We start from the raw sequence: 26,391 nt of genomic DNA, 5'->3' as shown, positions 1-26,391 counted from the left end.
TCTTTTTAGAAAGCTATCAGACAGCTTTCACTGGGGAACAAGTCAAGCTTCTCTTATTTAACTGAGGCAGGGAAATGCAAACAACAACAAAAAGCAAAATAAATTAAACTTTTCTTTATTATCTCCACAAATGACTGTAGTAAAACTTAGTAAAAGGAAATCATTTGTGTTACTTAGAAGAAAAAGAAATATGAAAGTCTGACTTCAAGAACTCAAACAATGAGCAAAAGAATTTGAGCTTTGAAGGGATAATCATAAACCTATTAAAGAGATAGAAGAACATGAGTTTTCACAATTAGCTCTCATTTACAAAATATAATCTACATTTGGGAGATATCTACATGACATCCAAAGGCTTCAGGAGACTATTACTAATTTGCTCGATGTGTTTAAAAATTTGTTCAGTAGGAAAAATGATTGTTAGCTTCCATGAGAAGATTCTGTCTTCTTAAAAAGGAATCTAGCTTTAGAAAAAAACAAAACAAAAAACAAAAAAAAAAAAAAAAAAAAAAAAAAAAAACCAAGCAGAGCATATTAACAAAGGCTTAGATGATTTATTAAAAGAAATTAAAAAGTCTTGAATCTCAGCAGCCTGCCATGTTCTAACAATTCCACAATATTATGTTTGTATATTGACACAATAGCAACAAAGCTGAAAATTCATTGCAAGATATTCATTTCTCATGGGCTTAAAGTTGCTGGAAAAGATGTGTCTGAAAAAGTAAATGATATGTTTCAACAAAGGAAATGGGAAGTTTTAAATGAAAGTTTGCTCACAATAATCAACATCACTAAAATTTTATCTGATAAAAGATTTAAGACATCTTTTTATTCAGACATCACTTTTAGTGTAAAAGCAAGGAGGAAGCAAAAACAAAACTGAAAAGGTGATGATGACAGAAGTATTGTGAAAAAACTAAAGAGGAATTCAAACAAGCTATTAAGGACAGAAAAAGAAATCTTTGCAGGGTTTTGTGCTGCTGCTGCTATCCATGCCACAGTTCAAAACTTAAGAATCATTTTCAGAATTTTCTGCTATTATACTAATTGATGTGTCCCAAATTTCAGTGTCTTCTCTCTTTTTTTTCCATTATATTGGGACATATAATACATACTTAAGGATTTAGAAAAATTTTAAATTCTGACATCTTTCAGCATTAATATAATAGTTACAATACTCATTTAAGCTGAAGAAGATAGTATAAGATATAGGTACATTTAAAAATGAAAAAGAATCTTAAGTTACTGAATTTCTTTCTACATTAATTCACTCTTACTCTATGTTCTCTTACATCAGAAATCATGCTTATTGCAATTTTTGTAATTCCAAATCAGCAGGTATATAACACTTGGCACAGCATATTCTCCCAATACATGTTAAGTAAATGATCATTTCTTAAAACTACTATAAATGTAGAATTGTAGTATAGTTTCAATCTCAATTCTACATTTATAGAAGTTTTAAGAAATGATCATTTACTGTGTAAACATATTTGAAATGGAAAATATTGAAAGAAACTCTCTCAAGACTTCCATTAAGATTCAAGAATTGCATTAAATAAAGCAGTCTGACCTGAGGTCTCAATGAGCTTAGTACTGAATAGATACTATAGGTTTGTAATGATCAGTTCATCCTGGGATAATTACATCCTAGGAAAATAAACATAATCCTCAGACAAAACTTATTTGTATCATGAAGTCAATTTATTAATCATGGACTACACTTCAAATGAAGTAGTGACATAAAAAATAGAAGACTTGCTTGAAAACATTATCTACTTAAGATAATTCTAACCTTCCTGATGGGTAGGGTCACTCAAGAAAATTCTTTAGTAAACAAAAAACTCAGAATGAAAGGAGTTAGATGCTTCTGATGTATATTTTCTTCAGGTTATAATACCTTGAGAAATTACACTTCTCTTGCATTTCTGAAAGCATTCCTGCTCTTTAATACAATACTAATGATATGAGAGATACTCTGACATTTTCTAACTCTCCAATTATTCCTTAAAAATCTATGTTTAAACCTGTTTTAGGGCATGTTGTTATTCAGTTGTGTCTACCTCTTTGTGACCCTGGACCATATTGTCCATAGGGTTTCTAAAAGAATGGTTGTAAGAGTTTTTTTGTTTTCCTTCCTAGTGGGTTAGAGCAAAGAGAGGATTCAGTAACATGCCCAATGACAGTAACACTCCCAAGTACTGAGTATCACTGAGAAGTATAGGAGTCTATAACAGCAATTTGCCAGAAAACTAGCACCCTCTAAGTACTTTAATAACACATTTATATTAACTATTTATGGAAATATGTTCTAAGACAAATCTTTTCATGTCATGTTAGTATTACTACCATAAACAATGATTATACATTGACACATAACTCTGAAGTTCTAAGAAGTTGCTGTGATGTACTAGGAATAAATGTTCCCAAACTTGTTTTTTATCATTTTTTTATTTAGCTGGCAGAAAATTTCCCTTTCAACTTGTCTTTTCTCATAATAGCATTAATGGAACATTTGTTTCATATTTTTTCTGAAATTATTCATGGTATTAATTATTATAATTAAATGAATCATTTACACAATTTATTTCCCTAATGTTATTAGATATAGGAGAGAGATTGATTCTAGATTTGTGGTTTCATTCTTTCAGCACAGAAACACCTTCTGACCACAAAAGCCATAATCTCCTCTGTCACATATAGTCTAAGAAAGTTGCTTTGAGGCACTAGAAGATTAAGTAGCTTCTCAAGGTCTCACAGATTGTATATTCTTGGCAGAACTTGAACCCTGACCTTGTTGGTTAGCTTTCTCTATTCATCAGTGATGATACCTTGTACTTTTTTAAATGGTACATAAAAAGTAAGAGAATTACACATGAAAATTCTCATTTATAAACTTTCTACTTTACACATTTGTAATGATACATTATAAATTTAGTCAACAGTTCTTGGAAGGAAACAAAAATACTGTAAAACTTATGTGATTCTGAGACAACAATAGGATGGATATGATGTTGCTGTTGTTTTTGAAATCATGGCAAAGGAAAAGAACTCATTAACTGAAAACCCATGATCATTTGACATAACATAGAATTGACTTTTGTTCTATGTAAAGGGAAAGGAAGGAGGCAGATTTCTTTTTCTTATGAAGCCCTTTGAAAAAGCCCATTTAATAACAATGATGATAGCTAACATTTATATATCGCTTCCTGTGTGCTAAGTGCTTTACAAATATTACCTCATTTGATCTTCACAACATCAAGATAAGAAAATAGGCAAACAGAGGTCAAGTGGCTAAGGCTGGATATGATCTAAAGTGGTCCTGACTCCAGGTCCAGCACTCTATAGACTACCCCCGCCCAGCTGCCCCATTTATACCTAATATACTAATTAAAAAGCACACCTATTCACTTTTCGAGACAGGCTATCAGGTATGCTACTTAATCATTTTTCATTAGCACATTGCATATTGCTGCATATACTTGAAAAAGATTCACAGGATTCTTTAGCTACAAAATAAGGGATCTTACCTATCATCTAGTCTATCTCCATCCTTTTCTAGTAAGTAAACTGTGACCCAGAGGGAGTTGCCCAAGGATATATTATACATACCAAATGAAGTTGCCTCAAAATGACGTTTCTATTGGAAACATTTAAATACATACATATACATACATATATATATATATATATATATATATATATAAGTATATATATATATATAAATATATATATAAATAAAGATATATATATATATTTGTATATATTTATTGCATGTATAAATGACATATAAAATTATACACATACTATACATATGAAACAATTTTAATTAAATAATAGTTAAAAGCAGTGAGATTTTGTTGTATTCTCTGCTTTATTACAATAAAATTAATAGTATTCATATTTCTCATTCTTTACATTATTTCAAAGAATTTCAAAATTAACAAGCATTTATTAAACACTGAGTCCTCTACTAATTACTGCAGACATAGTTAAAAGTGAAACAATCTCTATTCACACAGAGTCTATTTCAATTAGGGAAAATAACATGAACCCATGGTAAGCAAATACAAAATATAAACCAAAAGTAAATACCAAGTAATTTCTTAGAGAAAATGCTAGCAACAGGGGGAGCAAAGGGAGAGAGTTGGGAGAAAGTCTCCTATAAATAGTAGTCCCTTGACGAACTATGAAGGAAACTATTGAATTAAATTTTGAAAGAAGCTAGGGATTCTCTCTGATAGAGGTGACAAGGGGAGTTCATTTCAGATTCAGGACACAGACTATTCAAAAGCACAGAGAAGGGAGGGGATGTTCTGTGTAAGCAAGAAGATCAATCTGGCTGGACTTCAGGCTGGAAAAGTAAGTTGGAGAGAGGTTGAGGAGGACTTTTGTCATTTTATTTTTATCTTAAGAGATAATAGGAAACTTGTGAAGTTTTCTCAGCTGGGGAGTGATATAATCAAATCTATTCTTTGGGAAAATCACTTTAGCAGTTATATGGAAGATGGATTGTAGAGGAGAGAGTCTAAAAAGGAGGTGAAGAAGGCTTGAATATAGCGAATTGAGTGTAGAGAAGTGCACAGATATGAAAAAAAGTTATGAAAATAGAATCAACAAGACTTGGAATTGGGCTAAGAAAGTAAGGAAGACTGGAAAGATAAAGATGACTATTAAGTGATAAATCTGGGTTAGTGTCAGAGTGGTACATTGATCCAAATAGAAGTTCAAAAGAACGGTAAATGGAATAGAAAATTCTCATAATATTTGTCCTGTTTCCTAATATTGACTTGAACCACTTATTTTTCCAGGATTATTATGCTCCTCTATATGCATTGAACGTTCCTGTCAAACTTAGCCTACTTCACATTCTCTAAACACAACATCCCCTTCATAGCTCTGCCTTAAACAACCTCTCCCTTACGCACAGAAAATTTTGCCTCTTCCCATTTGTCTCTTAGCTTTCTTCATAGGTTGGTGCCAGTGTCAGTTCCTATAGTATGACTTTCCTACTTAGCTCTTACATCATTTTGTATATATTTATATTTTACTTACATATACACATTGTTTTCAACCCCTTCCAATATAAACTCCTAGAGGCCATGAATTATTTACATTTTATATATCCCCAGTATTAGTATTTGTTATATAAGCAGGAGCTTAATAAATGCTAAGTGACTAAGAAAAGATATTATGAATATTGTGGTATTACTTAGCAACTGACATATGGACAATTCTCTTCTGTGTCTGATGAATTTGAGATACCTATGGGATATCCTAATTAAGATATTTATCAGGTAGTTGACAATGTGGGCAATTCTTTTCTGTGTATGCTGAATTTGAGATGTCTACAGGATATCCTAACTGAGATGTCTAGCAGATAGTTGGAAACATGGGATCAGAGTTCAGCAGATATATATTATTAGGTCTGGATTTGGGAGCAGACTAGAACATCAGGAGTCAAATGAAGAGAAAAAGGGACAGAACAGAACCTTAAAGGACACTGTCACTCAAAGGGGAGGGAGATATTTGATGATGCATCAAAGGACACAATTATAAAGAAAGCCAGGAAATAGCAGTAATATGGAAGCCAGGGAAAGAGAAAGTTTTTAGGAGGACTGCTCACCAATAGTGCCAAAAATATTGGCAGGGAGAAGGATGGGGTGCTGAGAACTGAAAAATGACTATTGGGTATAGTACTTAAAGAGACTGTTGGTATTCACATACTTTGACCTAGCAATTCTACACCAATTAACTCAAAGAAGTCAAACACAGAAAAATCCCATTTATACTAAAATCCTCATAGCAGCATTCTTTTGATAGTGAAAATTAAAAAACAAAGTGATACCCATCAAGTTGGGAATGGTTAAACACTGATATGTGAATACAATATTACTGTGCCTCAAGAAGCACTAAGAGGGAGAGATTCAGAGAACCATAAAATACGTGAATTAATAGTCAAAAAAAATCAGCAGAAAAACAATATAATCACAGTAATATAAAGGAAACCCCCACAGAAAGGCAGATAGATTCAGATTAAATGCAATAGCCAATACTGATTCCAAGATACAAGAATTCCATATCCCCTCCTCTGAGAGGACATATACTACACATGCCAAATTTTATAAACACAGATGTAGCTGTATCTGGAAGAAGAGAAAGGATTACAGAAAATGACCATGATTAAAAAACACACCATAAAGGCATCAATAAAATTTTAATAGTATTTCATTTTTCCAAATGCATGTAAAAGTAGATTTCAATATTCATTTGTGCCAAACTCTGTGTTCCAAATTTTTCTCCCTCTCTCACCCAACCTCTTCCCAAAGAAGTATGAATATGATATAGGTTAAACAAATGCAATTCTTCTAAACATATTTCCATATTCATCATGATGTGCAAGAAAAATTTCATCAAAAGGGGTCAGTAATGGAAAAAAGAAAAACAATTAAGCCAATAAACAACACGAACAACAAATGTGAAAATATTATGCTTTGATCTACATTCAGTCTCTTCAGTTCTCTCTCTAGATACACATGGCAGCTTCCATCACAAGTCTATTGGAATTTCCTTGAATCACCTCATCGTTGAATAGAACCTAATCCATCATAGGTTTCTGAAATCAGCTGGCTCATCAGTTCTTATAGAACAATAATATTCCGTTACATTCACATACCAAAATGTATTCAGCCATCCACTCAATTTCCAGTTCCTTGCCACTACAAAAAGGACTGCTGCAAACATTTTTGCAATGTGGGTTCTTTTCCTTTTTTTATGATCTCTTTGAAATAAACACCCAATAGACAGGCTACTGGATCAAAGGGTATGCAGAGTTTGATAGCCCTCTGGGCTTAGAACCAAATTGCTCTCCAGAATGGTTGAATCATTTCACAAGTCCACTAACAGTACATTAGTAGCCTAGTTTTTTTTTACATTCCCTCCAACATTTATTATCTTTTCCTATTACCTTAGCCAATCTGAGAGGTATGAAGTGGTGCTTCAGAGTGGTCTTAGTTTGCGCTTCTTTGATCAATAGTGATTTAGAACATTTTTTTTTCATTTGACTTAAAATGGTTTCAATTTCTCCATTTGAAAATGATCTGCTTGAATCCTTTAACCATTTATCAACAGGAGTATAGCTTTTACTCTTATAAATTTAAGTCAATTCTCTGCATATTTTAGAAATGAGACCTTTATCAGAAATTCTGGCTGTAAAAATTTTAGCTGTTTCCCTTGTGCTCTTGATGGCACTGGTTTGGTCTGTGCAAAATCACTTTTTATTTAATGTCATCAAAAGTATCCATTGTGCATTTCATAACGGCCATAAATTCTTCCCTTTTCCCATAGATCTGAGAGACTATACCTTGTTCCCTAATTTGTTTATACTATCATCCTTCATGTCTAAATCATGAACCCATTTCAAGTTTATCGAGATATAGTGTTGGATGTTGGTCTATGCCTAGTTTATGCCATACTATTTTCCAATTATCCCAGCTTTTTATTTGTCAAATAGTGAGTTCTTATTCCAGAAGCGGGAGTCTTTGGATTTCTCAAACACTTTATTACTATAGTCATTGACTAGTCAATAAAATTTAAAAAAAAGAGTTGTTTGGAAACAAAAAGAAAAAAAAACAATAGGAAAAAGTTTAAAGAAATGACAAAAGCAAAAGGAGGCCTTTCCTTTCTTTTTTAAGCCATAGAACTATTGAGATTATAGGCACCAATGACTGAAGGTAGAAGACAGAATAAGCTCCTGGAATGGATAGGATCAAAATCCAAACATAAGGACTGAGTTTGGGAATAAGAAAAATTTCCTCCTACCTATAGTAGGAACAACATAAGAAGAGAGAGCAGATAATATCACATCATTTTTCCATCAGCTTGGTTTGACTGAAGTTACATCATATTAAAATAAGCTCATCATCTGAAATCTTCTTACTATCGAGATTGAATTAGGTGTTGTATCTAGGTTATACTGTAGCATATGTAAAATGTATGGGATTGCCTGTCATCTATGGGAGGGAGTAGAGGGAAGGAGGGGAAAATTTGGAAAAATGAATACAAGGGATAATGTTATTAAAAAATTACTCATGCATATATACTGTCAAAAATATAATTATAAATTAATTAAAAAAAAAAAAAGGATTAGGTGTTGATTCTCACCCAATCCTCACTTACCTCTCCCCGCTGACTATTGGAATGGAAGGCAGTGCTCCTTGCCTGTCCTCCCAAAGTCTCCCTTTCAGGACTTTCTAGCTCATTTCATTTTCCATCTGCTCTGCTACATTTCACTCCAGCAATATTGTGCCTCCCACCAACTTTCTTATTGTGTCCCTCTCCCCTTGTCAGCTACTTTTTGTCTACTCTTTCCTCAAGAGACTATAAACACTGGAAGGGCAAAGACTGTCTCTTTTTAAATTTGTATTCCTAGAATTTAGGATGGTGTCTAGAAAGAAAAGAAGGCAGATGGCCAGGATTGATAACTGGCAGTGCTGTAATTGCAGTAAGATAACACAAAGGATTCAAGTGTGAAGAACAATATATAATTAAATTGGTCTAGTATAACAGAGCATCTTAATTTTTTTCTACTTGAGATTCATTTTTCACCTGAGAAATTTTTATATATAAAATTATATAATTGTAATTATGTATAATTATACATATAATTATAATTATGTATAATTTACAAGTGCTACACTTTCTACTTTACTTCCTTCCTAATAAGACCTTTCATGCTTACTCAGTGCTTTTAATTTGTGTATAAAAGACTAAAAATGGGTATTTAGATGGCACAATAAGACTGACAGATCTAGATTTAGTGAGATCTGAATTCAAATTCAGCCACATTCACCTTTTAGTTAGGTGAAGCCGAAGCAAGTCATTTAACTCTGTTGGCTTCAGTCCTTTCACCTGTAAAATGTGTTGGAGAAAAAATGGTGCCAAGAAAACCCCAAATAGGGTCACAAATAAAATAATACATAATTATATAAAATATAAGTTATATATAAAATTATATAAAGTAGGTGAACAAATCAAACATCTACTGATAATAAATCATAATTGTACAACTCCCATATTTGGTTTTGAGACTTCATATGTCATTTTAATCCACAGTTTAAGAAGCTGAGAACTCTAGGGTGAAGAATGTGATTGATTTCATCTAGACTTTAACATATTAAAAATGTATAGGTATAAATTTTATATGAATAAAGAACAAGTTATTCTCTTGTACTTTATTCCAAATATAGTGATTTGGAGCAAACATTCCTTTATTCACCATTACATGAGACATGAGAAAAACATTTGGAATCAGTGAGAAATAACCTCTAATATCTGTTTCAAACCTCCTAAATGATTTTAAGTTAGTTACTCTTTCTAAGCCTCAATAGTTCTCTCATTCAAATAAGTTTAGAAGCAAATTCACTGTCAAAATTTTATAATGTCCTTTGTATTAAACTGTACAAAAATTCACAACTTAGAATTAAACTAAAACAACTTGCAGTATATCACCCCAAAATGAACAATAGTAGGTAAATTAATGAACTATAAGAATTATTTTGCATTGTATTGAAGGACTGACTTAAGAGTTTAGAGTAGTAAAAAATAAAATAGCATATAGATAGATACATGGATAAACACACACACATACATATATATGTATGTATTTATAGGTATATATATATATAGAGAGAGAGCATGAAAAAATAAACTCATTTAACTGCCATTGTTATTCATAAAATCTATGCAAAGTGGGTTCAGTATGATTGTAGACCAATTTCACTATTCTCTATTAATAAAATTTCAGTGGTTACAAATTAGTTTTAATTCAGTTTAATTTAGTTTAACCCCTAAAGAAAAAAAACACAAATACCATTTACAGAATTATTTTTTGAGTGAAAAATTGGCAGAAAAAGACCTAACAGTTAGGTATACTTGGCTTTACACAAGAAAAGTTGTGCGAATCTAAACATATCTCCCCAAAATGCAAGGCAAGGTTTTGATGGATGTGAAATGTCACATATGCTCTCAGATGTTGGTTAGTCTTAATTTTATAACTGTTATAGCAAGGATTGGCAGGAAAGGTGGATATTTAGGAATAATTGTGATATAAAACAAAAGGTATGATTAAAAGTTTTAAAAGATTCATATGATAGTGCAGTGTTAAAATGCACATTAGAATTCAAAGTATTCAATAAGAGGAAAACGAATTAGCATCTCTTCCCATTCTCATTTGAGGATAGACTGTATTCTTTGTTTCTTATCCTCTAGTTAATCACAGATCCCAAATTCCTGTCCCACTCTTCTGTTCTAATAATTTAGTAGAACATTGTAAAAATTTTTAAAAATAAACAATCAGAGCAGGTACAGGATATGCTAAACCAACATGAAAAAGTTTTATACTAGGAAAATTACATTTAAAAGAAGGGCAAGAAATATCACTAAAACTGTTAGCAAAAAAAAAAAAAGTTAAACACATTATATACCTATTTTTGTGATATTAATAGAATTAATATGGTCCTCCATCCAATATTTCAAAACACAAATCAATTTATTTTACTTTTTCATATTAATTATCTTGAATTTGTCTATTTGGATTTGTTACTTACATCAATACAGGTTTTCCCATCATCCTGGGATGTTTTACTATCTCATATATTGCCTCCTTTGACGCTTGGATGTTATTTAAATTACTAGAATCTACAACAAAGATGAGGCCATAGGATTCTCCAAAATAATATTTCCAGGTTTCCCTAGTTTTTTTTCCACCACCAAGATCAAAAAGTGTGACATCACAATTTTCATGTCTTAGATCGATTCGGGAAATTCCCATAGTTGGTACCACATCTGTTGAACTTTCTGTTTTAAAGAAAAGAGAAATAAAACACAAGGTTCGATAGGGATGCTTTTGTTAATGAATATTAAACTTAATGTTAAATCATTAAACAACAATTAAAATCTTATAACCTTATACTAATGTATGATTAAACATTTTTAAAGATTCATGATAGTTTAGTAGTATTAAAATGCACATTCGAATTCAAAATATTCAATAAGAAGAAAACTAGTTAACCCCTCTACATTAATTTGAAATATTCAGATAAAGAAGTATTCACTGATTGACTCATTAACACAAAAAATTTATGGAAATACAAAGAAATACATGATATCAAGACCCTGCTGGTAAAGAGTGGACACACAAAATTAGACAATTCATTGATACAAATGCTACACTTTCTACTTTATTCCCTTCCTAATAAGAATATTCACAGTAACTCAGTGCTTTTTGTTTGTGTATAAAAAACTAAAAATGGGCAAGTAGATTCAGCGAGACCTGAGTTCAAATTCATCCTGAGATAGCTTCTAGCTAGGTGACCTGAGGCAAGTTGTTTAACCCTGTTGGCTTCAGTTCTCTCATCTGAAAAATGAGTTGAAGAAAGAAATTTTGCCAAGAAAACCCCAAATAGGGTCATGCAAAAAGTCAGATATTACTGAAATGACTAAACATCTAAAGACTGTAAAGTGTTTATAAGTGTTTTGGTTCACATGATCTTTACAGAAATCCTGAGAGTAGATGCTATTATCATCATCCCTTTGTATAGATAATAAAACTGAGGCTCAGAAATGTTATGTGACTTTGTCACAAAAAAGTAGCTAATATCTGGAATGTGATGTAAACCCAAGTCATCCCGAGAGTATAAAACTGTTTATTGACTATGCCTAACTGCCTTTCATTGATCCTAAGGAAAAAGAAATCTTCATCAGAGAGTTTTTAGAGAATAGATGGATTCAGAAATAATACCAGGATCAGAAATATAAAAAGATCAGTTCTAAAAAGTTTACACCATCCTCATCTCTGCTTCTCAGCTTCTATGACTCCTTTCAAGTGATTGTGAAGAACCTGTCTTATCTGAGTGTCCTTTCCTGAGCCTTCTAAATAATTTTTGCCTTCCCTCTGATGACTGTTTCCAATCAGTCCTAAATATATCATATTTATACATAATTTTTTCGAGTTGTCCATCTCATTAAACTAGAGAGAAAAGAGACTGTATTTTGTCCTTCTTTGCATCATTTGCACTTAGCATAATATCTGGCCCATAGTAGGTGGTTAACAAATGCTTACTAGATGGCTTACTTAAGGGATCCTTCCAGGAGGTATTGCTTTTTTAAAGGAGTAAACACCCTAAACAATCTTTATTGAAAGTCTCTGAATTTTTCTACCTCCTCCTGATAAGGAGATTTTACCTGATATGTAAGTTATTTCATATTAATTAGGATGGATTCAGAAATAAAACCAGGGACAGAAATATAAAAAGATTTGTTCTAGAAAGCTTACATCATCCTCCTCTCTATCTACCTCTCAGCTTCTATGACTTCTTTCAAGTCATAGCTTAAGACATGTCCTCTCTGAGTGGACTTTCCTGATCATTCTAAATGATTTATGACTTCCCTCTGAGTACTGTTTGCAATCAGTCCTAAATATATCTTACTTATTCTACATGATTGTTTTCATGTTGTCCACCTCATTAAACTAGAGAGAAAAGATATCGCCTTTTTTCCAGCTTTGTATGGCCCATAGTAGGTGGTAAATAAATGCTTACTGTTAATTACTGTTAATAAATGACTTATGGAAGGGAAATTCCCAGCAGGTATTGCTTTTTTTTTTTTTTTTTTTTTTTTTTAAGAGTAGACACCCTGAACAATCTTCATTGAAAATGTCTAAATTTTTCTACCTCTTTCTGATATGGGATTTTTACTAAATTTTACCAATTATCACTAATAAGGATAAACTTTTAAAAATAGTTAACTTCTGGTAGGATTAAAAGGCTTCTTTTGCTTAAATTTATATGATGTTTCAAAGTTTCCAAAGTATTTTCCTTATAACAAAGACCATTCTACAAATGAAAAAACCGAGATTCAGAGGTAAATGAGCTCTTGTCACAAAAGTAACACCAGCCCTCCAAACCCAACATTTTAACACAAATCCAATCTCACCACTACATACGAATTCATTCAATTCAATTGCTTACTTTCCCGTTCATAACTACATAAAGGAATGGGAAGTGTGATTAGTATGTTTAAATACTAATAGTATTATATTCTTGTTTCTTGTCCTCTGTCTAATCACAGATTCAAAATGCCTGCCCCACTCTTTTGCTCCAGTTATTGGATAGAGGAATATCATAGTCCCTAGAAGTAGAATGCCTGGGGCAGCAGCAGAATATGAAATATCCAAGAAAGCTACAAATGAATCCAAAGACACACTTTAAAAAAATAAAAGGAAAATAAGTATTTACAGAATCATGGAATTTTATAAACAGAAGCGTCTGTAGAGATTATTCAGTCCAATCCCCTCAGTTTACAAATTAGAATGAAGGACCAATATAGAAAAGTTACTTATCCAAAGATATGAGTCAGTGGTTAAACTATGACTAAAAATCTGATTTCCTTAATCCAAGTTCAGTGCTCTTTCCTTTATGCCATCGTTTTCCAAAACAAACTATACTGCAGACAAGTAAAATATTTAAATTTTTATCTGGCAATTCAATAAATGTTATTAAGCATCTCTGTTCCAGACACTATGATAGACCACTCAGCACTATCTTCCACATTCTTATCAATAGGGTGCATCTCTTGGAGGAAAGATAAAATCTTGGTTAAGACCATCATCATAGAAGGGAAGAGAAGAGTGGAAGGAGAAGTCAGCTTATCCCTAGTCCTAAAATGCTAAGGTTCAAGATAAGTTAATGGTTACTTTAAAAATAAAACTATCTTATACAGCTTTCTACCCTTTTCCCCCCTTCACCTATTCTTGGACTGTAGGACCCTTATTCTCTGAGAATAGAAGATGAAGCTCTAAATATTGATACTCTAATTCAGGTATATTACATGTTAAATAGGCTTTCCACCATTCATACCACTGTTTCTATAACACCAAAAATAGTGACTAACTTTTAAAACATGATGATTCTAGAAGAGTCACTTCAATACCTTTTAAAGAAATTAAATTTAAAAATATACAACTTGTGCAATATAATATGCTAGGTGAAAAGAATGCTAAAATGAAAAATGGCATCTTTCCTAAAAGAATTTACAAATCCAGTTAGAGGTGAAGACGTACATAAATAACCATAATGCAAGATAGGTAACAATCAGTAAGATCAAATGGGAATGAAATCAGGTGTGGGACAGTAAAAGTCTTAATGGAAGAGAGAGAATTTGGTTAGATGTAAGGGAATTGGAATATCTGTGAATATTCACAGAGGTAAAAAGGAGCAAAGAAGGTAATTATTTCACCATTTGGTGGCCTAAAGTGTAAGAAAAAATTAGTTTGTTAGAAATAGCTAATTAGAATTATTAAATTATTATTAAAATATAAATATAAATTATAAAAATAGCTTACCTCCCTTTACAACTCGGGCTATGGCGGTTTTCCCTGCATTATGAAGTCCCACCATAAGAAGAGTAACTTTCCTTAAAAAAAATTAGCATTAAAAATCACTTTAGGATTTAAAAATAAAGCTTTAGGATACAATGAATTTATATTTTTTTAAAAAATTATTTCTATGGCACCATTAAGCAAAATCATTTTTTATGATAATCACTTTCTGATTATCTATAAAGATTAGTAGGAAATAATGGGATAAATCTAAATGGCAGATAAAAAACAACAACAATAGTTTTGTAAATATCTTTGTATCATATAGAAGTTTTTCATCTATTAGTCCTCTTTGAGGTTGTAAGGTAGATTTAATTTAGTGATCTGAGCAAACAAAATTCAAGCAAACAATAACAGAAAGAGTAGGAATGCTATGTTGTGGACCAGACTCATTTCCCATAGTTCTCTCTCTGGGACTAACTGATTTTCTTCATTACTGAACAATTGGAACTGGTTTGGATCATCTGCAAGAGTCAATGTTGAAAAATTATTTTTCAGACTTATTACAAGCCTCAACTCCACCAAAAAGCTCATTGGAGTGCCTGTCTATCCACAAACCCTTCAACAATTATTATTTTTATGATAATCTGATGAGTGTGAAGTAAAAACCTTAAGAGTTTCATTTTGATTATCTCATAGATCTAATTCTAACAACTTACATTCTTTGATCATTCATCTGTTTAGGAATGGCTCTTCTTATCTATTTGGTATCAGCTATCAGAGCTGTGGAACAGCAGATGGAGTTCCTGATCCCATAGCAAGAAAGCTGGAGTTAAAATCTGCCCTTAGAACCTTCTAGTGTGACTTCAGACAAGTCATAACCTCTGTGTGCCTCAGTTTTCTCATTCTCCACCAAGGACTCCTTGATTTTCTAATCTTTTTGTAATCTTTGATACTTAGTTTATATATACATGTAAATCTTACTGTAATATATGCTTTAAAATATTAACAACACTTCCTTCTAGTGGTGATGTACATAGATGCCAATCTATGAAGAAATAAATTTGAAAATCATATTAAGGACAAGATGAAAATTTGTTTGTTATATATGTTTGTGACAATTTCTTGTTGTTATTGTTCTCAATTGGTGGAGAAGTGGAGGGAGAGAAGAATGATTTCTATTTACTAAAAAAAAATAATTAAAAAAAAAGAAAAAAATCCCTATCTTTCCTTAAAAAAACAACTGAGGTGCTACTTCCTTTTCTGATATATAATATAGGTTGTATAATACAACAGAGTATCATTATCAGTGTGCTTTTCTCTGTTAGTAGGTGGAGATACCCAAAAAAAAAAAAAAAAAAGATATTGACTCTATAGTCTATATTATATATCAGTAGGAGGTAGTACAAAAAGCTTAACATAGATAATTAGTATTAGCTACTTAATTAGCTACTTAATCAAAGTCTCCAGATTTTGTAAATGGCTGACACATCCAAATTTATTTATCTAAAACTGACACCAGAAATTCTTAGGAACAATTGAAATGTTAAACTGATTTGAGATCTTTCCCCTCATTGAAGTTAATGAATTCCTTGAAACCTATTCATTAACCACTGGGTGGGCTATAGAGGCAAGTTTTAAGTTATGAACTGATCTAAACATTCCAGAGAGAGGAATTTGGAACTATGATATTCCATTTGATCCAGCAGTACCACTTCAAGGTCCATATCCCAAAAGAGATTTTTTAAAAATAGGGAAAACATATTTGTACAATATATGTATATGTTGGCAAAGAAGTAGCTATTGAAGGGATGTCTATCAATTGTGGAATGGCTGAACAAGTTGTGATATATGGGATAGTTTTGTACTAAAATACTAAAATTTTGTACTAAAACAAGCAAGATGATTTCAGAAAAACCTGGAAAGACTTCCTTGAGCTAACACAAAGATAAGTGTGCAGAACTAGAACATTGTACACAGGACAGCAGTATATATAGTACAATGATCAAATGTGAATGACATCTTTTTTTTAGAAACTTATCTTTTTTCTCAAAAGGACTCGTGATAACAGTGTGGTGCCTTTCAGGAAAATCTGGGGAAAATAGTAATATTATTCTTTATGCATCTTTTTAAAAAAATCAAGTGAGATTTTTTTTCCTTTATAGAAAGAAAGAAAAATAACTGGGTTATCTATTGTAAAAATGAAGACTCAGGAAAGCCCATTAAATCAAATCAGAAGTTATAAAAATCTTAAACTACAGCATACCAAAACATCAAAGGGCAGAAATCAATCTAATTTAATTTACAAAATTATAGTCTTTAAAAAGCAATTGTCATCAATGTTGGAAGAGAAAAAATATCTCCCTATATTCCCCTCTTTTTTGAAGGGATAGAAAGCAACGGGAGTGGAAAGGGCATAGCATATAGAGTAAACAGCTTAGATATGCTGGCTAGTTTTTTTATGTTTCTGGTTTTTTCCTTTATTTTTAAAGATATTATTTTCTTTTTCCAAATACATGTTAAAATATTTTTCAACATTCATTTTTGCCAAACTTCTGTGTTCCAATTTTTTTTCCTCCAACTCCAACCTACCCACTCCCCATAATAGTAAGCAATCTAATATGGGCTAAATGTGTGTAATTCTTTTAAACCTATTTCCTTATTTATCATCTTGTGCTTTCTTTTTTTTTTTTTATTTGTTTTTGGCTTTATACTGTTCAATGGGAGGGAAAGTAAAGGAGGGATATATTAGAAAACTACAGCAATATAAATGAAATATCCTAAACTAATGTAAAGGTCAATCTTAACAGTATATTTTCTTAAGATTTATAAAAATCTTTTGAAAATCACTTTTCATAAAATACAATTCAACTGGAAATTTTTGTTTGAAGCAATTGAGTTTTAAAAAATATTGGGATTGTAAATACAAAACATAAACAAAATATAAAAGGTTTTTATCATATTTTACCATCTTCTTGGTTCCAAAAATGATGTGGAAAGAAAATGGACATGTTATATGTAGTTGCAAACTACCCCAAGATCTCTATTACAGTTTTCCTTTAGGGAATATTTCTTTTTGATAACTTTGATGAGCTAATTCACATGATCTTTTACCTGATCTAGAATACAAAAAGTTGTAACCTTAGTCAAAATACATCACAACATCTGTGTAGGCTTAACAGGGAGTTATACAAAAACATCAAAGCAAAGCAAGAATTGTAGAAATAATTAAAAAGCTAGTCCATCTCTTTGCCTCTTTTCTTTACAATTTCCAGTTTTCCACTGGAGGGGAAGAACCTCCAAATTAACAAACAATTCCAATTTCGAGAGATTAAAAAAAAGAAAAAAAAGTTTGCTTTACTTACTTTGTGACTGGCAAAATTCATATTGTTTTTTCTTTAAGAAACTAAGTTTCCCCCTAATACAGCTTTAGGTTTTTCCCCAAGAGAAAGTGGGAAAGTGGGAAATCAAAGATCTCGACCTGAGAAAGAATTTAAGAAAATCTATGTTATGGGCCCTTGTCCCAAAGAGCATCTAACAGCCCTTAACAGCACCTCGTGGGTCCCATATAGGGAGGGACCCCTCACTTTCCTTCTTTCCTACCTCAAAGATTGATAGTCTTGGCCCCGAGGGAGAGAGAGTCTTTTGAGAAGCATAGTCAATCAAAATCAAATGGAAAAGGGTGGGGGTTGGGGGGGTAAGGGAAAGAAAACAAAAGTCAAGGGAAAAGATGGATGGGGAAGAGGAGTTCGAAAAGACAAAGGATGAAAAAGCAGTCAAATCCGGTAGCCAACTCCCAGACCAGGATTCATTCCAAACACCACTATTAATAGGCCTTCCAAAGTTCCGCCCACAATGGTTGCCACAGTCACCTGGGCAACAGACTTCTGATTGGCTGAAAGAGAGGAAAGAACACAGTTTAGGGGAAGGGGGTGGAGGAGGGGAATGTGCAGTCCAGCTAGGGGAGATTTCCTGTCCTTAGAGCTTCTGTTGTGTAAGCTAAGCCTATCTAGGCCAAACAGATTTTATTCTTTCACTCTTATTACTGTCTTAGTCTATTATTTCTCCAAATCCCTTTTGATGTGGTCTGGCTAGCAATGTGACAAATTCACAATGGCCATTTTCTTTGGCAAAATATAGATTTATTTGGGGAAACAGGTTACCGACAAAATTAGGAGGGAAAATAGACACCAATTATCCAATAAATTAGGAGGATAAATAGACACCAGGAGTGCAAATATGAAATAAAGTAGATAACAAGAAAAAAGTCAGGTTTCCAGGGGGAACTTAAAAATAACCAGGAGAAAGGAAATATTTAGAGGTGGGAGTAAACCATTGATAAGGCAGGTTAGACTGATCAGAGTTAGCTAGAGTATAGAGAATAGCCCCCAATAAAGAGAAGGTATTGTGAGGGAAAGAGAGAGTACTTATAGAGGGCTCGGTCCTGAAGAGAACTTAGAAAGATCTTCAACATAAACTGATCTTTTATAAAGGAAATATTCCCTTGGAGATTTTTCAAAGAGACCAGAGAAGTAAAGACAGGAAATCAAGAGAGAGGGAGCAAGAGCCAGATGGAATGTATCTGCATGAAGCTTTGCTAATCAATAGCTCAAAAGGATGTTTAAAGAGACTCAGAGTTGGATGAATAATGAGAGTTAATAAAACAGTCTTCCCAGATAGTCAGGAAGTGATCTGATGATAGGGGCTTCCTGACTGGGGAAGAGAGTAAATCAAACACATCACATTTTTTTTTAACAATATAATAATTTTATTTGTATTTGTCTTCTGGTTTTCCTGGCTTTCTTCCAGTCTCAGCTTCATGCAAGAGGACTTTTCCTGTTTTCCCTCAGGGCCACAGTTGATTATATATGAAAAGTACACAGGTCTGACCATATCAAACCCTAGACAGTAAACTGTAGTGGTTCTCCATTTGCTATAAAATCAAATATAAAAATCCTTTAAAGTCCTTTATAACCTTGATGGGGGCGGTAGCCCCTTGATATCTCCAACTTCCTTTGGGACTTGGACCTTTGATACAAGATCTGGTCAAACTAGTTTGGGCTATCTGAGCTGGTTGGGGTTTTACAGCCCCCCATTCTAATCTGCTCAAACAGACCAAATGCCAGCAGGAAATTCCTTTTTGGGGAAGAGACTTCTGTCTGTACCCAAAAGATAACAAGAGAATCCTTATCTTATTTACATCACTCCCTGGAACCTCCTTACATCACTGCATCTGAATGATTGTGCTTTTGTATAAAAGGGAGTCCTCAAAAATGTATTCTTTGCAAAATTGGCCTTGTACCTTGTAGCCATTTTGCCCACCGACTCTCCAGTGTTTCCATTCTAATCAATAAAGACTTTGTTTCTACACAGCCTTGAGTAGTGAAATTCATTTGCTAAAGGACCCGCCCTTTGGGACTTTGGAAGGAGAGAGATTATTAGACATCCTGAAAGGAACTGGCCCATCTCGGTTTATACCCTCAGTTTACTCCTCATCAACCTGACCTATTATTACTTTTCCACTTTTCTTACCTCCAATAGCACTGGTCTCTTTTCTGTTCTTCAAAACTGAAACTCTATACTACCTTTAGGCATTTCCCTCATTTCTGTCTACTTTTTCCCTGCCCTCCTTATAGTCTCAACTATAATCCAAACCTCAGTAAACAACTTTCCCCAGTACTCTTTAATCTTACTGTCTACTCTTTGACACTCTCTCCAGTTTATTCTGTGAATATCCTTTTGGCAGAGTATTGTTTTCATGTTGTCCTCTCTATTTCACTATGAGTTTTTTGAGAGGAAGTGTTTTTTGATTTTCTTTCTATTCCTAGCACAGTATCTGGCACATATTTGGAGCCTAATAAGTACTTGTTGACTGACAAGTTGACCATGCTTCAAATTCCCAGGTTCATAGTCATAGTATTGCCATCAACATTTCCCTCTCTCACACCAAATATCCAGTAAATTTCTTAATCTTACAGTTACTACCTCTGTAGCACCTCTAGCATCTCCTCCCTTCTATTCTCTCTGCTTATCCTTTCATAAGCACAAGTCCTCATCACCTCTTATTTTGATAATAAATGGTAATATCAATAGTCTCCCTGTGAGGGGAGTGAACATATCACTCCCCTACTTCATTGAATCTAGTGAATTACTGTAACTTTTAGGATAAAATAAAACTGCCCTGTTTAGCTTGTAAAGATCTTCACTGACCTACAACTATCATTCCAGTCTCTCTGTCCTGAACTCCCTTTTCTGTATTCTGTGATAACTGGACTTCTGTTGATTCCTTACCAACAACCCTCCACCTCCATCTCTTTGCTTTTGTACAATTTGTCTCCTATGCATGGAATATGCTCCATCTTAATTTCTACTTCACACAATCCCTCTCTTCCTTTGAGACTCAGTTCAATCATCACCTTCTTCATGGAGCCTTTTCTGAGCTCAATAGATTGTGCCCTCACTCTTTGACTACTTTGTACTTTATTTCTTTGTATATCTTTAAATTTATCATATCTATATTTATTCTATGTATACTTTTATTTGTACTTGTCTCCCTCAAGTTATTTGCAAGTAAAGAGTTGTTTCATTCATTATACCTGAGGAAATGGGCTTATTAAAATTTTCTTGAATTGAAATAACTCTTAATGACTCATCTACATAGAGCTTTTATAGATATTACATGGTTTAAAAAAATAGTAGGATAATATGCCTTGACTTTTTATACACCTTTTTCTGAAATACTTATGTTTATCATTTCATTCTTTTTTTTTTTTTTTTTTAACACTGGTAAAGGTAACAGGCAAAGGCAGAGTGAATAGAACCCTGAATCACTTGTGGCTTCAGATGCTAACCAGCTGTGTGATTCCTGAGACAGGTAATAGAAAAGCAAAGAGATGGGAGGTGGAGTGGAGAATCAAGAGAAGTTCAATTTATCACAGAATGTTTTAGTTTCATCCAGAAACTACCACTACCAGTCACTCCTAATTCCTAGGCCTTCAGAAAAATCTCTGGCCACTATCTCTCACAGTGGCTTTTTACCAATCTTACCTCAATGCAGGTCTTCAGAGATCTCTGGCCACCAGCTCACTGAGCAGTGGCTCTAATGTTTAACAGAGCACCCGAGGACAGCTTCATGCAAGTTCAAGGTCTTTATTCCACATGTTCACATTTTGCCCTAGCTGACTTCCTGCTCACTCCTAGTGAACTCCTGAAGAACTCCTTGTAAAACTCCATCTACTCCCTGGTCCCCACTGCTTATATAGAGTCTATGAGGTCATACATATAGCAAATTAGAGAAGGAGATGCCTCCCGTTGATGACACGATCTCCATGTGAGCAGAGCTTCTGCTCACAGATTTGTCTGTGCTGGTCACAGAAAACCACATCTGATGATCTCAGGCTTTGTCCTTGCTTATTGCACTGTATGAACTTCTTCTTCAGACCCTTACAGAATGCAGAAAAGGGAGTTATGAACAGTGAGACTGGAAAGATAAAGATAGTTGCAGGCCAGGAAAGGTCTTTAAAATCTAAACAGGGTAGGTTTATTTTGTCCTAAAAGTTATAGGGAGCTAATAGATTCAATGAAGGGAGTAATATGTCTCTTTGCCTCAGTCTCCCCAATTGTAAAATATGGGAAGGGGAATGATCAAGTCTGCTATAAAACTACATTCCCGTGTCCATCCATGTCACTAGACTTTGTACCCATGGCCTTGAATTCCTTCAGAAGAACATGCCATATATTAGAGATATTATAGTGTATGATCAAATATGTAATTTCCTCTCTAAAGAGGTCATTTGCTATGGTAAGAATCTGGGATAGTCCTGGATTACAATTCAGAAAAACGGGTTCAAATCCTGCCTCTGACCCTTATTATCCATGTAACCTTGGACAAGTCTTTTAATCTCAATGCATCTTATACAACTCCCCAGAATTTCTCATCTACTAAATCTTTAAAAATTTGGGAATTTGTGATGGTGGAATGATTTTCTATAGAGTAAGTTTTCTATATTGTTAGAAGCACAGATTCCATCCATAAATATTGTCACTGATATTTGAGCTCCTTGAACAAGCCCCAGTGAGATAATGTATCAAAAATACTTTGCAAATTTTACATTTCTTAGTCATCATTAATAAACGAAGCTTAAAACTAAATTGTAATTAAGAGCAGAACCTTCCCAATCTGGGTCCAGCTCCATACCCCTAAAGAAAATTAGTTTTCTAGATTCATGTATTACCATAAAGTGAACCAAACAGTAGCAGCCAGAGATATTTTCTGATCTGGGGAGAATTGAATGACTACATCAATAAAGTAACAACCAAAGCTTTTTTTAATGAATAGTTCTCAACTAGGATAAAAAGCCTTATACTTTATCAATGCTTCTTCTAACAATTAGTTGTGTTTAAGAACAAAAAGATGGGTGAAAAAGAAACCCAGGTAGCCTTTACACCCCAGAGAGTGTGGGTCTATTAAAAACATCAAACTACAGTCTCTTCATAAAGCAGGTACTTAGTGAAAGGCAGACAATCTGAGCTGGAGCTGTTAAGCTTATTCTCCCTACACAAGATAGGAAGAAAAATAACTTGGGAAGCATGTAAATTCCATTGTTTTAATGCATAAAGACTTTTAACCCTGAAAAACAGAGTCCCGGTGATTAAAAAACCGTTGAATTTTGGATTGTGTTCTCCAAATCTTACTATGGAGCTCAGTACAATGATCCTGCAAATGAATACTCATCAAAAGTCTTTAGTTCAGAGGCAGCTAGGTGGTGAAGTGGATAGAGCACCAGACACTTAACACTTACTAGCTGTGTGACCCTGGGCAAGTCACTTAACCCCAGCCCCCCCCCCAAAAAAAAAAAAAAGTCTTTAGTTCTTGGGATGGGCCCAGTCAAAGTGGGCCCTCCAAGTAAGGTTTACATCACTGAACATTTTGATGACATTAGCATTCACAAAGGGGGATTGTAGATTGCTTTTTTCCCCCAGATCAAAAAAAGAAAAGAGTGTACGGTATCATGCATATGAGCATGTGTTTTGTAAAAATGATATTTCTTCCCATAAATTTAATTTGGTTGTTACTGAAAACTATTACAAGGAATTATTTCATCAGGAAAATGGAAATATGGATATTTACCACTTTATTTTTTCACTTAAATTATTTAATGAAAACTTTTTTGAGACAATGTAAATAAAGTGCTTTGAACTATTTACAAAAGGGATTATGTAAATGTAAAAATATGACTATTATTACTCTGAAATAAACTGTAATTGTCAACATGATTGATGATTAAGAGAGAAAACTAGAATGTAATTAAAAGTAGTTATGTAATTCCAGAGAAACTGAGGGAAGATAGAGATTAGAGAGTTTTTAATATTTTGAGAGGGAAAGATTGTTCTGGGGGTATGTTGTCCCCAGGGCTGGTGTCTCAAAATATCCAGCAGGGAATGTGGCTCTAAAGTTGGTTAGGCCAAGGCAGAAGCGAAGTCAGAACACTGAGAGTGGGAATTTCCAAGAAACAGACCATCAATCTGGTTCTGACAGGTTGGAGGGTAAGAACATAAATTCTTACAAATTGGGTAGTCAAACTAGAGCCAGGAAGTTTGAAGAGATAGGAGTAGACAATGTCAATTAGGTCAAACAGGACAACTGGAGTTTTATCTTTTGGAATGTCAGTTCTCCATAGTCCTAATTATCTCAGTCCTAATGATAAAGAAAGCAGGGATTGCATCCAGGGGGATTGAGGCAGAACAATTCAAGAAACTGAAGTAGAACAAGTTAGGGAAACTGAGGCAGGGCCATTAGGAAAACTAAGGCAGGACAATAAAAAGGAAGTGTGGCACAACAGTTAATATTTTGCTTTCCTTACAAGATGCTATCTTTGCTGTTTTTAATTTCCTTCAAATAAGTGTTAAATCCAAAGGGACAAAAAAGGAGAGATGGGTCAAGTTTTCAGCCCCTTTTTGTTTACTTTTTGTGGCAGTTGATTTACACTGGTTAAATTTCTATAGGAAATTGTTATAATTTATTTTGAATTAATATTCAAAAAAAATAAAATAAAAAAATAAAACAACATTAATCTCTTCTTCCTGACTGCCACTTTGCAAAGTCCTAAGTTGACAAATATAAGAAGCATATATATGCTATAATAGTCTGTTTAGCTTTCTGGAGGTCTCGGGACCAGCTTTGTTTTCAGCAGAATAATCACCATGAGAATAGTCAGGAATAAACCTATATTACCTCCTTCACAGTCTGTTATTATCTCCTTCACAGTCTGTCTCCTTTGCCTAAGGCCGGGCTAGCTTCCTGGAGGTCCTCCAGAATGGGGTTTGGTTTCAGTGGAGGAATGCAGGAGACAGGAGAGCAACCACGAGGGTCTTTATCTTCAATTCTGTCTTCTTCTCAGATCTCTTAGCTCTTACATACTCTAAATACATCATCATAGGTGTCAATTTTGTAGAATAGGTGTCAACTTGTAGAACTATACTCAAGTACTAAGTACAGTAAACTAGAAAATTATTATCTTAATTCCACTGACTTAACACCTTGTTTTAACACCTTGATTAAATCAATCATACTGAACTAGAGAACTCATATGCTAAACTAGATAGCTATCATCTTATCAATTCCACTGAGTTAACACCTTGTTTTAACACCTTGATTAAATCAATCATACTGAACTAGAGAACTCACATGCTAAACTAGATAGCTATCATCTTATCAATTCCACTGAGTTAACACCTTGTTTCAAGTATACTTCTCCAAAGTTCTGGTTCTACATTCTGCCCTCAAGAAGCTTACATTCAAATAAGAAAATAACATATTGAGAAGTGGTGAATATAGGAGAGCAAGTGGGGTGGCTAGGTGATAGCAGTGGATAGAGCGCCAGCCTTGAAGTCAGGAGGACTTGAGTTCAAATCTGGCCTCAGACATTTAAGACTTCCTAGCTGTGTGACCCTGGGCAAGTCACTTAATCCCAACTGCCTCAGCAAAAAAAAAAGAAAAAGAAAATATAGGAGAGCAAGTTTTGGTAAGGGAAGATTCCATAAAGATAGCTATGGTCCTAGACCATTTTCTTTCCAGGAGAGATTGTGTTTCTTTGGTTACTGTTTCCAGAGCAGGAATTATAAGAAGGATAAGAGAGACTAGAAGGACAGTGAAGAGAATGAGGGGAGGGGATTTTTACCTTAAGCAAAATATGACAAGTGTTGGGAATCATAACAGCAGTGGCAAGGAGTCTGGTTGGGCTGTAATGAATACTAATCATTAGAAACCTATATTTCACAAACATGACATGAAGGTCACTAGTGAATAGCTTTTCCTTTTACCTGCATCCTATTTTCAGGGTATCAGTAACTTGTTTAAATAGACCATGTTGGAATTTTGACCTTACAAGTTAGTGTTCTGGTAGATGATTCAGGAATTGCAGAGTACATTTGTTATAAAGATTAAACATTTTGAAAGAACCTTAATTTGGGGTCTAGAAAGATGAATTTGAATCCTGCCTTCAAAACAGAATAGCTTTGTCCTGGACCCTCTTCCCTTTTTGTACTCTCTCTTAGGAACTTCATAAGCCTCAATGAATTTAATTATTTTTATACAGATTGCTTTCAGATATAAATATCAAGAATCTCTTGAGTTCTAGTTCCCTGTCATCAATGTTATAATGGATATTTTCAAACCGGAAGTCCCACAGATGTCTCAGACTGAAAATGTACAAAATAGACACAACTGTCTTCTCACTTAGCCTTCTTTTCAACTTATTTCTGTTTAGGGCACAGTACTCTTTCAATCACATGGGTTCACAATATATTTCATAAAATTCTATGTTATTATCATTTGGTTTTGTTGCTATTTTTATATGCCATTTTGAATTATCTATTATATTATTTCCTGCTAAACCATATAGATTATCAGAAAATTACCACTTTAAAAAGATTTAAATTTAAAATATTTAAAAATGTAAACTCATTGTATCCTAAAGTGATTTTTACATAATTTGTAAAAGGAAAGTTACTCT

The 26,391-nt window shown here is 33.5% G+C and overlaps 2 protein-coding genes and 1 pseudogene across 5 annotated transcripts in view; 2 read left to right on the top strand and 1 right to left on the bottom strand.

Moving 5' to 3' along the window:
* Positions 1–18,181, bottom strand: part of LOC141560986 (ADP-ribosylation factor-like protein 13B) — a 102,509-nt gene extending 84,328 nt beyond the window's left edge. For 3 of the 4 annotated variants that reach the window (XM_074299857.1, XM_074299858.1, XM_074299856.1), the window contains exons 1-3: positions 17,981–18,181; positions 14,402–14,472; positions 10,608–10,857 (exon numbers count right to left, since the gene is read on the bottom strand). In XM_074299857.1, coding sequence (XP_074155958.1) covers positions 10,608–10,857; positions 14,402–14,472; positions 17,981–18,033 — 374 coding nt within the window. In that variant the 5' untranslated portion in view covers positions 18,034–18,181. Of the gene's footprint in view, positions 1–10,607; positions 10,858–14,401; positions 14,473–17,742; positions 17,859–17,980 lie in introns of all 4 variants that reach the window. The other variant, XM_074299859.1, reaches the window with a different exon arrangement.
* LOC141560987 (uncharacterized) overlaps positions 1–26,391 on the top strand; it is a 423,935-nt gene that overhangs the window by 250,626 nt on the left and 146,918 nt on the right. The gene's annotated exons all lie outside the window — the stretch shown is intronic.
* Positions 191–1,047, top strand: LOC141559615 (syntaxin-19-like; annotated as a pseudogene).

This window comes from Sminthopsis crassicaudata, chromosome 3, assembly GCF_048593235.1.
Source record: "Sminthopsis crassicaudata isolate SCR6 chromosome 3, ASM4859323v1, whole genome shotgun sequence".
Lineage (NCBI taxonomy): Eukaryota > Metazoa > Chordata > Mammalia > Dasyuromorphia > Dasyuridae > Sminthopsis > Sminthopsis crassicaudata.
The sequence above is the reverse complement of the archived record's forward strand: the minus strand, read 5'-3'. Positions and strand labels throughout refer to the sequence as shown.